Source organism: Podarcis filfolensis, assembly GCF_964270895.1.
Source record: "Podarcis filfolensis genome assembly, chromosome: 15".
In the NCBI taxonomy this organism is placed as follows: domain Eukaryota; kingdom Metazoa; phylum Chordata; class Lepidosauria; order Squamata; family Lacertidae; genus Podarcis; species Podarcis filfolensis.
Window position 1 is genome coordinate 17177514 of NC_139618.1, and position 12800 is coordinate 17190313.

The 12800-nt window shown below is 46.0% G+C and overlaps 1 protein-coding gene and 1 long non-coding RNA gene across 3 annotated transcripts in view; both read left to right on the forward strand.

Moving 5' to 3' along the window:
• The window catches only part of LOC310750784, a 168372-nt gene that overhangs the window by 61885 nt on the left and 93687 nt on the right, over positions 1-12800 (forward strand). The gene's annotated exons all lie outside the window — the stretch shown is intronic.
• Positions 6398-12800, forward strand: part of BARX2 (BARX homeobox 2) — a 43504-nt gene continuing 37101 nt past the window's right edge. Inside the window, exon 1 of one of the 2 annotated variants that reach the window (XM_083589075.1) lies at positions 6398-6884. In XM_083589075.1, the coding sequence (XP_083445201.1) occupies positions 6695-6884 (190 nt within the window). In that variant the 5' untranslated portion in view covers positions 6398-6694. The remainder of the gene's footprint in view (positions 6885-12800) is intronic. The other variant, XM_083589076.1, reaches the window with a different exon arrangement.

Here is a 12800-nt window from a genome sequence, read left to right on the forward strand (position 1 = left end):
CCCCCATCCCTGCCTTGAAACAAAAAGCACTTTTAAGACCCGAAAGGACCCTTAAGAATAAAATGGAAGAGGAACCCTGTGTCCAGCCTCTCATGGGCTGAGCCAGAGTCCAGCTATCAGCTTGAGGACCAGCCGGACTTCGCACCTTAAGCCTCTGAGGGAGCAGCAACCTCCGCTCCTTCGACGCGTCAGCCTAAAATCCTCCAGCCTTAAGACTCCACCGGACTCTTCGCCAGCTGCCGCAGCGTTTGTGCAGGCAGGGCTGAAATCCTCGTCTGAATTGGCCCTTCGCTTGTAACTGACAAAGGGCCGGCCGAGACTGGAGACGCGGCTTGTAGATTTCACGCGCAAGAAACTGACCTCAGCTCAGAGGGGGATCCCCGCGCGCAGCGGCAACGTGCGCAGAAATGTTTCCACAACTTTTGTTATTCCGTCTCCGTAGAGAACGTTGCGTCTTCTCCCAGCTCAGCTGTTTCTGTTTCATTCTTAAAATCAGAGCAGCAACAACAGCTATTAATATTTTACAACAACAACATTAAAAAAAAACAATTGTCGCTGAGCGTGCGAACGCACCCCCCCTTGCGAAATTAAAAACAAAAGTCTAAATCATCTCTCGAAAACTGTCCGGTTTATTTTATTCCTTATTATTCAATCTACACACCGCTTGACTGTAAATCAACAACAACAACAACTTCCAAGTGGTTTACAAAGAGAGAGCGAGAGAGAGATAAAGCAATAAAATTAACACTAAGGGAAAATTAACAACAATTTAAAACTTTCGGGAAGTTTAAAGAATAATAGATTAACAATAGATTAAAACTCACATCGACTTCCTAAACATCTGGGGAGACACGTGGAGGTATCGCTTGGCCTTTTATTAGGTCCCTACTTCCCTAAAATTCCTTGTATTTGCTGATGGCTCCCTTTGCGTCCTGGGAGTCAATAGGACATTTACAGTGTAAATGGGAATATGCGCGCGCCTGGATTCGCATTGCGCAGACAGGCGAATGTCCTTGGGCAGCAGACCTAGGAAAGGGAACTTCTCTTGCGCCAGCACCGCTGGAATGAATTCCTCATTTCTTCTACTTGGTCCAAATTTCAGGTTTTGTCTGGATGCTAGGACATTTCCGGTCCCAATTTATTATTCCTGGAAATCAAGTTTGTGGGAGGACTGCAGCCCGGGTTTGTTCATGTTTAAAAACCTGGTCAGAGCTCCAAATTATTTCTATGAACATATTTTGCGCGAACACGAATTAATATTTGCAGATGTTTTCCATCTAGGACGACTAACTTGCCCTTAGATGCAATCCTACCTTCGCGGTTCTCTTTGGTTGAACGCCAAAACCGGTTTTATGAAGGTCACCCTCACTTAAAAGAACAAAAGAAATAAATAATAGATTAACTAATATAAAGGCTCCCTCAGTGCCAGGATCTCATCCTGCTTAATTTGGCGGGGGGCGGGGAGGCTGCGCGGAACCGAACTGCTATTTTCCCTCTCCTTTAATGAAAGTTTTTGGGGAGCAAAGGAAAAAATAGAAGACTAACGAACAAGTCTGGACTCTGGGGAGGAAGAGTTGCAGGAGAAGATGCTTTTCAGCCCCGGGCCCCGATCCTCGACTTACAAAGTGACACGGATGTCCAGAAAGCAGCCCTCCAAGGAAGCACGCTTGGGGAGAGAACAAAGCAATTCTCAATGGGTCTACACCTAAGTAAAGCTTCCCAGGGAACACGCTTGGGATGAGACGGAGGAACTTTTCGGGCCAGTAAGGTCTGGGCGCGTGAATTCGCCTCTCCTCACGTGCTTTCCCTGTGATCTCGGTGGCCTTTTGTTGTTGCTGTTGTGCTCTGTGATGTTAGATGCGACACGTCGGGTGCTACTAGCCAACGTCAGTCCGACTCAGAGGAGACCCATGGAAATGACTGGGCAGTCATTTAACATTAAGGTTCCACTCATTTCAACGGATCGGCTCTCTGGGTAAAAACTTCCTTGGCTGTCACCCGCTGGCTTTGGTTTGTGCGGGCGCGAGACAAGGGAGTCGGGACCAGATCCCATTGGGATCCAGTGGGGCGTTCTGTGTCCTGGGGCTGTCAGCTATGCATGGCACACACCTCCCTGGGAGTAAGCCCACTGAAGACAGTGGTACTTTTCTCAGAAGTAAGAGTTGGGTTTCACCTGTCCCCTTCCCTTCCTACCGGAGGTGGTGGTTGACTTCTGCTGGGTGACCCCCCCCCCCGGTCCTTGCCAGTCCTCGCAACAGGGATCATCAGCACATCACGGGATCTCGCTTTATTACACGATAGGGTTTGATTTTTTTATAAAGCTTTTGTTTAGTTTTTAAAAAATTATTTGGATGTGGTGCATTTTAAATCCATATGCATCTATTATTATTATTATTATTATTAATATTATTATTATTATTATTATTATTATTATTATTATTATTATTACTACTACTACTACTACTACTACTACTACTACTACTACCATTCCCCCCCATATTTTTCATTGCAAGGAGCCATTATAAACCAAAAGTGGTGACTTTTCCAGTTACATGTCGCTGAATCCTAGCCCTTTCCCGACCTGTTTCGATGCAACAGAATCGGACTTTGCTGATTTCCATGTGATAGTTTTGCATTTGTCGTGGATCAGGTTGTTTTGACGCTCCTGGAGAGCCCAGTGGGGCCATTAAAAATATGAAGGTAGATTCAGAAAAGGGGAGCGGGATTCATAGAGGAAAAATATATGAGCGCAAAACCTCACAGTCGAAGAGGACATTATTGATTAATAGGGGGGGGGGAATAATCCATAGCGTTAGGAAATATGTTATATTATATTAGAGGACCCAAAGCTACCTATTTATGAGAAGAACTCGAAATTGTTGCTGTGAATTGATAGGTCTCTGAGTACTATTTTACGCATGGAAACCCACGGAAGACAATGGCAACTCCCCCAGTGTAAAGAGAGTTTGATTCGCCCGCAAAAGAAAAATTGCGATGGAGGTATAGATCTATAGATCGATGGTGATATTGCAACGGAGATATTACGAACCACGTTATTCCTCAGTTTTGCAGACACTGAAATGTTTGGATTGCTATTGTGCGGTCAGCATAACGTTAGGAGAAAGAAAATTAAAAAATTAACAACGTAGTCCTCTGGGATATATTCATTGCATTTATGCGAACATGAATACCTTCCTGTCTCCTGGGGGCTCAGAGCGCTTTAAAAGGCAGCCCCCCCCACCTATATTTATGTCCCCAACCCGCATTACATTCGTAGCCGAAGAATGCCATTCTCTGCTCGCTTTCCTGCGTCTAACCCCCCCCCCCCGGATATAAGGGGGCTCACTTCCAGTTGCATATTAACATATCTTAAGAAGCAGTGCTGCAATCCTAAACGTGTCTACTCCGAAGTAAGTCTCTCTGGGTTCAGTGGAGCTTCCTCCCAGGGCATAGCTGTCAACTTTTCCCTTTTCTTGCGAGGAATCCTATTCGGAATAAGGGAATTTCCCTTTTAAAAAAGGGAAAACGTTGACAGCTGTGTCCCAGGGAACTGTGTCTGGGGTTGCAGCCTAAAGGACTTGGGGGAGGAGGGGGAAGACCAAAGGAGTCAAAAGGTCCCTTTCTGAGGCATCCAAGTGAAAAGTGATCTGGGGGCTCAGTCGATCCCATTCCTTCCCCACCAACAAAACAGAGACGAGCGATAACATCCCCGATATTTTATTTGGGTGCTATTTGTTTCTTTGCTTGTTCACTTTGCTTAAGCCGTTTTATTCGCTCCTTTGCCTTGGAAAGTTTTACACAGAAAGGCCCGATCCAAATATTGTCAAATGCCTAAATTTTACAGGGCAGGTATCCTGAGCGTATCCGTTCGGGAGGAGCCGGCCTCGCTGTTTTCAGTGCAGTTTACTCGCGAGTAGGTGTGTCTGCGGCTGCAGGCGAAGATCGAGCACACACACTCCCTCCCGCCAGCACTGAAGGGCCTGACGCAGCGCAGACCGCAGCTCCAAAGGAAGGTTCGCGAGAGACGAAGAGCTTCGCGGGTCCGAAAGACTGCGAAAAACTCGGGCGAAGCGCCCCTGGCCCTGTCCGAGCCCGGCGGGGAAGGCGGATCCGGGCCGAGGTTGCTGGAATACTGCGCGCTTCTTGGGGGACACTTTGCATAGGAGTTTTTGAAAGGTTTTATTTCCTTACTATTGGAGAAGTCTGCGTTGCAAACGCGCAGCCTGAGGGAAAGTACCTTGGCTCACAGAAATAGCTCTTCTGAAGGAGGGTGTGTGTGTGTGTGTGTGTGTGTGTGTGTGTGTGTGTGTGTGTTTATAAAAACCAAAAACGACATCTATAAGGCGCCAGGCGAAAACATTCCTCCGCAATCAGGCCTTCAGCCATTAATAATCTTTGGCTTTTTAATGTTTTTTTCCCCCTTCTAATTTTTAACTGAGTTTATCTGGTTGTGTTTTATATTGCTAAATCGCTTTGAAATAGTGTCACACTACGCAAAGAAATGTAATTAATAATAATGATATATTGAGTAATTAATGACAGTTCGCCTTGGCACAGAACGAGGCGTGGCACGATGGTGAAAGCAACTCGGAGAGCTGCAAGGGCCGCGATCCCCGGGAAAGAAGAAATGACAAGTCCAAAACACCCAGAGAGAAGGAAAAGGCAGAGGCTCCGCGGCTGTTCGTGGTTTTTTGCTTTTTTATTTACGCGGAGGATAGTTGCAAGGAAGCCTGGTGACCTCTGCAATTTTATTTTATTTTTATAATTTTTCATTAGCGGGCAGTGCAAAAGATAACGTACAGCAGCACCCTTTACAGCGCGCATAAAAAAAATTATTTTTTGTTTTCCTACACTTTTCTTCTTTTTAGTGGCATCTGCAGAGGTGGGTGGGTGGATTTAAAACAAATCAAACTGAGGCATCAAAGGCCCCGAGGAACAAAATCCCGAGGGGGGGGGGAGAGAGAGAAGAGGCCAAGGAGTTTAAAAAGCTTTAATAATAACAAGAACAATAATTCCGAAGATGAACATCGACAGCCTTTTTTTCTTCTTTTTCTTTTTTTGTCAACCAGCGAGCAGAATTGAAAGAGAGGAGAAAATGCAAGGGTCGCCGCTTCTTGGGTTTGCTGCCGGTATTGGTTACTCCCCATCCCAAATAAATTGCGCCTTAGCGAGGGCAGATTCAGGGAGAAACGGATCTTGCGGCAAGCTGGATCTCCCTTGACTGGCTCATTAGTTCTTCCCTGCTCTTAACCCGGCAAAGAGGGGGCGGAAATCTCTTTTAGAGACTGAATCCCTCAAACACCACCGCAAAGGTGCGGGCAGCAGGACCTCAGATTCACCTCACATCCAGCTGCTGACTCTGTGATGTTTTTAGCGTTGGGTGTATCAACTCAGATAACATAATCGACGTGAATATACTAAGAATGTTCTCAAAAGGATATATATATCTTGGCAAAATCATGTCAGCACCGCAAGTACAATTCGATGGGCTCCGGAAGACCCTGAAAGCGACCCCGCTCCAGGCCACAAGGAAGTGTTTTCCTGGCCCGACCCCGCGCGCAAACTCCGGACGCTGCGTCGACTTTCCGAAACAGGGAGCGATAGGATCGCAGCCGTGGTTGGAAGTCCCGGGGCTTAACGAGGGAGGGATGGACAGAGCAAGCCCTGGCACGCTTACTCCAAAGTAGACCTCAGTGTGCGCAATATGGGTTCCCACCCCCACCCCTCAAATCAGTGTCTGCAGCCTCCAGCACCAGCTCCGGGGACGCGCAAAGTGTGTCTAGCGCCGCTGACATCGGAGCGAACGCGCGGAAGGGAAGACCAGGGTTTGCAGCTGGGAAGTGCCCAGAAATTTGCAGAGGGGTGACTGAGCTTCCTTGGGGATCGCTGGGACCCTGTGTGTGGGGTGTGTGTAAACAAATTATAAGAATTCGAAGGGACACCAAGGGTCATCTAGTCCACCCCCCACCCCCGCGCAAGGCAAGAACCGGTGCGGAATAACCTCGAGGACATTTCGGATCGCGCTGCTGGCCCCGTCTAAACGCGCTTTGCGAAAGTTTCCCGAACTTCGCAGACGGAGCGCTCCTTCTCTCCTGAAAGGGTTGGGGATGTTCAGACTTGAGGAAAAGGAGGAGGAGGAGGAGGAGGAAGGCATTCACGTCAGTCCGTCCCCCGTCCCCCGTCCCCCCCCCCCAGCCAGCCAGTCGGCCAGCCAGCCTAAGCTAACCCAAGGCCTTGGCGCCCTTCCAGTTGGAGAAGGGAGGGAAGCAGTCCTTAAAATAGCAAGCGCTGCCTGCCCGGGCGTCCCAGGCCCGAACAATGGGGCGCTGCGAAGGGGGTGGGGGTGCGCACTTGATTGACAGCCGGCTTGTCCTCCGAAGGCGCGGCGGCTTATATAGAGGCTGGAGGTGGGGAAGGCAGAGCTAGAGAGACAGAGACAAGCCGGGAGGGAGGCTGGGTGCGGGCGAGAGGGAGCCACAGAGCCAGGCGCAGCAGGAAGGCGGATCCCTGGATCTCCTGGCCAGGCGATCTCCTCCGGCCAGCCTCCTCTCTCTCTCTTTTTGGCTAGAGCTGCCAGCCTCCGCCTACCCCCCCAGTTCCGGCCAAACTCCGCTCCCCTTCCCCGGCGCGCTTCGCTTTCCTCCGCCCTCCTCGCCGCGCTTTCCTCGGGGACTCCTCGCTCGGCGCTCCAGCCATGCACTGCCAAGCCGAAGCCCGGCTGGCTCCCCCGGGGCCGCTGAAAGCAGCCAGGCGGCGCTACAAGACTTTCATGATCGACGAGATCCTGTCCAAGGAGACGTGTGATTACTTCGAGAAGCTCTCGCTCTACTCCGTCTGCCCGGCGTCGCTCATCGTCCGGCCAAAACCCCTCCACTCCTGCTCCGGTAAGAACCGCTGCCGGGATTCGCCCTCGCCGCCTGCCAAGCGGACCCTTTGCTTTGCCCTCTCCAGGCGAAGGAAGTGGTAGAAAAGTTTGAGGAGGAAGGGGAAGCCTTCTTTGATGAGATTCACATTTATCACTCCTGGCTGTTGCTATTGGGGTTTACACCATTTTTACAACATATAATTAGCATATTATAAATTATAATTATATGTATTTTTACATATAAATTACATTTTTTCTTTCTTTCTTTTTTTTAAAAAAAAGTATTTAAAAGGAAAACCAAACTTATCAAGACATGAAGTGATAGATATAGCTCTATGTTGTAAACTGCCCTGTGATCTCTGGATGAACGAGTGGTATATAAAATTAATAAATAACAATAACTAAGAATTAAAGCTGACCTATCCCTTCCTCACCTGGGAGTAAGCCTTGCTGCATTCAATAGCTAGGATTGTGCTGGTGAGGACAGCACTGTGTACCAGAAAATAAATAATTGGAAGCTACTTTGAGCAACGCAAACCCCTTGGAAAGGTGGAATAAAGAACACTTGGAATAAAATAAATTAAATTCATGTTCAAAGTCAGTGAAACCTGCTTTGATATGTCCATAGCTGTCAACTTTTCCCTTTTCTTGCGAGGAATCCTATATCGGAATAAGGGAATTTCCCTTTAAAAATGGGAAACGTTGACAGCTATGGATATGTCCTGCTGGTGAGGAAGAAACAACATGTTGTGTCCACAACTTTTCCAGGCATGAGCAACCCCCACCCTTGAAAAATCAGCGCAATCGGTCAGATTGGAGTTAAGATAATTCCACCGGTTAGGGACTGGCAACTGGAGACCCCAGGCTGAATCTGGCACTCTATGAAAAAGTGCCAATCACTTCCCTGACCCAACGAGCTGTTGGTGACCCAGGTGTGTGGAGGGCCCAGTGGCTGGTGGGCAATAGGATTTACCAGTGGTTCATGGTGGAAGATGAGGACCGAGGCCTCACCACCATCTCCAAAGTTTCATAGAATCGCAGAATTGTAGAGTTGGAAGGGACCTTGAGGATCATCTAGTCCAACCCCCTGCAATGCAGGAATACGCAGCTGTCCGATACGGGGATTGAACCTGCAACCTTGGCGTTATCAGCACCACGCTCTAACCAACTGAGCCATGCAGTCCCATAGAATTCTTTCCAGAGCAGGGCCATATGACAGTCCAATTATTTTGGAGAAGGCGATTTCTGAGTGGCCAAACATTCAATTCCAGTTTGAGCTTCTGTCCTCAAAGCAGAGAGCTGCTCTGTTGACACCTCTGGCTCATTCCTGTGGTGCCTTTGAAAAAAAGGGTTTCATGACAGTGTGTGTGGCGGTGCCACTGTCACCACCAACAGTAAGGGTCTAAATCTCCTGTTCTGCTTCCCCTTAGCACACAGCTATCCTCTTGGTCTAACAATGTCAGAAATGATGGTATTAATTTTGGGGAGCAGGTGGACTTTGCAAGCATGAAAAAGGAGAGTGAGAATCTGCTCCAGCGCTCGTAGGAACATGCAGAGAGCTACCTTATACCCAGACAGATCACTGCTCCATCTAGATCAGTATTGTCTACACCGACAGGCAGTGGCTCTCTGGTTTTTCAGGCAGGAATTTTAAAACCCCCCCCCCCAAGTCCTTACTGGAAATGCCAGTATTTGAGCCGGGTACCTTCTGCATCCGGAACAGGTGTTCTACTTTTGCACTAAGGTCCTTTGTAATTGTCAGGATTGGTTAAAATGCATTAGTTAGTTGTTTGGTTGTTTTTTTGAAATTGCAATGAAAAAAGTGGGAGAGAGATGGATTCCTCCCCCCCCCCCAATTTCTTCATTTAGAGCTGAAAGGTGACATGAGGTTGATTTTAAGCCATGCTGATTATTTTGAGTGTGGAAATGGAATGCTGACCGTGATTCTGGGTTAATCGGGAATAAAACGATGGTGGTCTGGTTGCCTGTGTATGTGTATGTCGGATGGAGCTTTCCGTTTGAGCTGAATAAGAGTGTAGATAAACTTTGAACTAGGAGGAGCTGATGAGTTTATCAGAAGAGTCCAATAGCTTTGCTCTGGCGTAGGCAGGATGTGTCCCCCCTCCTCCACTAAACAATTTCTTTTCTGGTTTTTGAACACTCTTTGGTAGAAACTGGATCTCTCTCCCTGCCAAACTCTTTATTTGTGTGTGATTTGGAGAAAGGACTCTTGCTGGGTTGTATTGGCCCAGAAAGGCACTTACTTCTATTCTATGGGACTGAATATACTCCTCGCCTTCCAATTGAAGTTCAAGCATTTCTTTCCACTTGCTTCTCCTTGCTTGGCAGATAAGTTACGGTGCAATGACTGGAGTTAGATCAGGGCGACCTGAGTTCAAATTCTGGACCTCGTCTGGTAACCTTGGGCAAGCTGCTTTCTCTCATGCTAAATCTACCTTGCATGTTTGTTGCGAGAATAAAATAAGTAATGCTCAGCTGGAGCTCTGGAGGATGGATGGGAAAGCATGTACGAGGTGAGGAGTCCCATTGTCCTCCATGGTGTAATCTAATTACAAGACTATTGCTTCAGCCTATTTCCTTGTTAGGAAACAGGCTCAGATGCGATCCCTGGGCATTGACTTTTGGTAGAGAAGGTTTGTTGCAAAGTGTCTGTACGTGTTCTGTTCTTGTGGTTTCCACCTGCAATATCTTGTAAGTAGAATGGGCACTCCTTGGATTAAAAATTGCCCCATGGGAGTTCGTCAATTATCTGTGCAAGCAGTGAACGGTAGAATTGCACTTGCAGACGGTTCTGGGTTGACAATGGGCATCAGAACCCAAATCCATGCTGGTGATGCACGGGTATGAAAATGCTTTAGTCGCTCAGGAATTGTGAATTATATGAAATAAGGAACTGGAGAAGAGTTGATCAAAAATCTTTCAGACCCTTTTTTCGCCACAAAATATAAATCGAAATGTGCATTGAGGAGTTTAACTTGGCTGAGACACCTGTGTCATTTTTTGATAAAGGGCTCTAGAAAGGAAGGAAGGAAGGAAGGAAGGAAGGAAGGAAGGAAGGAAGGAAGGGATTTTACTTGGAGCAAAACATACCTATCGCACAACCTACAGCCATTCCTCTGCGACTCGCCTGGGGTTTCCGCTGAAGTTAAGCACAGTTGCCCAATGAATGTGCGATGTGAGATAAGCCGTTGCTCACTGGATTCTCCCATAGGTATTGGGCGCTTAGCTTCACCTGTGGCAATGCTCCATTTGATGAAATTTAATAGGCTGTTGTATTTTCTCCCAGGGTCATAGACTTCCCCTGCCTTGCTTGGGATAAAACAACTGTATTTTTGATGTCCAACAAATCATTTTTATAATAGTTAAAAGGAGACAAGTCAGTGGGACCTATATCACCGTTTCAGATCTGATAGTCATATTATGCTTTCCCCCCCTTTTTACAACTGAAATAATTAAGAACTTCTCATTGAAATCCAATAACCAAAGAAACAAGCGCCCTATAAGCTGTCATGCACATCCGTAGTGCCACAGCTGTTATTAGTGGTATAAATGCAGAGAAACGGCACAATAATTGTATTAGAAACCATGGATCACTTCAAGAACACATGTCTGTGAAAGCAAAGAAGGGGGTTATTCAGTTCAGTGGAATTAACTTTTGTTTTGTTTCAGGGGTACTATGAGATGGTATCTATTCTGGCTTTACTTTAAATCCATCTCTGTATCCCTCTGTTCGGTGCTGACAGCCTCCTAGACTTCAGTCCTAGGGATACAAACAGAGAAGACTTAGGCTGTGTATAAACCACTGTGTACTCAGCATCCTGCATCTCTCCCGTTGTTTCTTGTGAAATACTGCATTTTGATGCATCCCCCTCCCCCAACCGACTTCTGTCTGAATTAAGAAAAAGAAGGCTAAGGCTGTGCTTTAAGACAGTAATGTGTATACAGCCTTAAATCACGCTGAACCCAGTGAGATGGACTTCTGAGTCAATGAGTTTAGGGTTAGACTTTAGAATGTCTTTCCATGACATCCCCACCATTTGGGAATAACCAGTTTCATTTGCCCAGATGTTTGAACGTCTTTATATCTCAGTCTGGAGAAAGAGAGTGCGTACTATAAGCAGATTGTGTCATTAATTAAATTGTTAGAAAAGTGCCCAGAGGCCGAATCTCCCCCTCCCCCAACTTTCCAGAGCAACCCATACTTGGAGATTATCTGGATACAGCATTATCTTGTCATTCGAATTTTCATATCAATTTCCTCTGAACTTTCCCTTTTTCACAAGCAGCGAGCCAAGAATTTTGGATTAAATAGGTACTTATTAAAGACCTGAAGGCAAGATTTCCCCTTTACGGTTTTGGCTCAAGTTTTTTTTTTTCTATAGAAAAGCCCGGAGAGAAATCATTGCAAAAATGAAATTCCTTTTTTAAAAAAAAGAAAAAGAAAGAAAAGCTGCTGAAATTACATTTCCAGGCAAAAATCCCAAATCAGCTTGTGAACGCATCCTTAGACTTCAGGCACCATTTTTAAATGAGCAATTCGGTATCATGTGAAAGATCATTCCATGCAGAGGAGATTAGAAAAAGGGGAATAATTTCCGCCACTAGATTTAACTCTGTGTAAACTATCCTTCCTACAAACTTTCTACAGGAGCAGCATGAAACCAGACCCACGGAAACTATATCCATGCTTAATGCTATCACCTTCCCCTGGGGTTGAACTTAATTTGAAAAGATGCATTTTCATATTTTTAATTAGTTGCATTGACTACCATGAGACTTTTTTATGATCATCCTGCCTTGGGGAGCAGTGTGGGGCTACTCACTGTAGTTTTCTGAGCATGTAGTAAACTTTGGTGAGTCAGTGGCTGCTCACAGATGACTCTGTTATGAACATTTACACGCCTTATTTACCTGAATTCTAAATCTTTGTGTGTTTGAAAAGCAGTGAATCAGTAGTCTAGAAATTGTTCCAGTAGCCTCAGTTGTTTCCTGCAATTTGTTTGAATGCCATAGTATATAATTCTTTGAGTGGTGCTGGCTAAAATGTTAAGAATTTGGGTTGTTGGGTTGTTGTTTTTTGCCAGGCGGGTTAAAACCAAAACCAAAACTCTACTATGATTAGTAGCAGTGTTATTATTTAGTACTGTGCCACTAATGTGTATGCTAATTGGCACTTCACAGCATAAGCAAAAGGGAGGTCTCTGCAGCAAGGGGGCTGCAATTTAATGGCCGAGAATGGTGGGGAAACCAGGGGAAGAGAAGGCTGTCGTTGCAGTGGAAAATAAAAGTGGGGAGAAGGTGATTTAAGATTTTGCTAAAAGGTGGATTTTACGGAAGATAGAAATGAACCCATATAGCTTTTCAGGATAGATTTCTAGACACACACACACACACAAAAAAAAAAGGCAGTATCAATTTTTCTAAACCACAGTATGTCAAATTAGAAACTTCCCACGACTAAACTTTACAGTGGATGCTTGATTCGCACCACTGTTCATGGAAAGCAAAGATAAAAGATCCTTAAACTGATCTGCAGATGAGGCTGATATATAGATATGGGTGATGTTAATAAGACTTTTTGTAACCAGAGCTCAGTTGCTGATTTAAACCTTGGCCTGAGTCACTGCTCCCGATGTTTTCGTAAGCAGGAGAAGAGTCCAAATGGCAGTGTAAAAATTAGCGCAGCGCAAGACTTATTTAATTAAAAATTTATATTCCCATTTAAGAACAACGGGAAGGAAAAGAAAGCTGCATAATTTCCCCAGCTCCAGCGTTTAAACTGCTTACTCAGATATCCTCCCGTCTCTGAAAGCTAGAAGATGAAGGAAGAAGGCATCATGTAACTCTGCCCAGGCGTGACCGCCCTTAATTGAAACCGTGTAAAGTTTGCCCAGATATTACAGCAAAGGCTGCT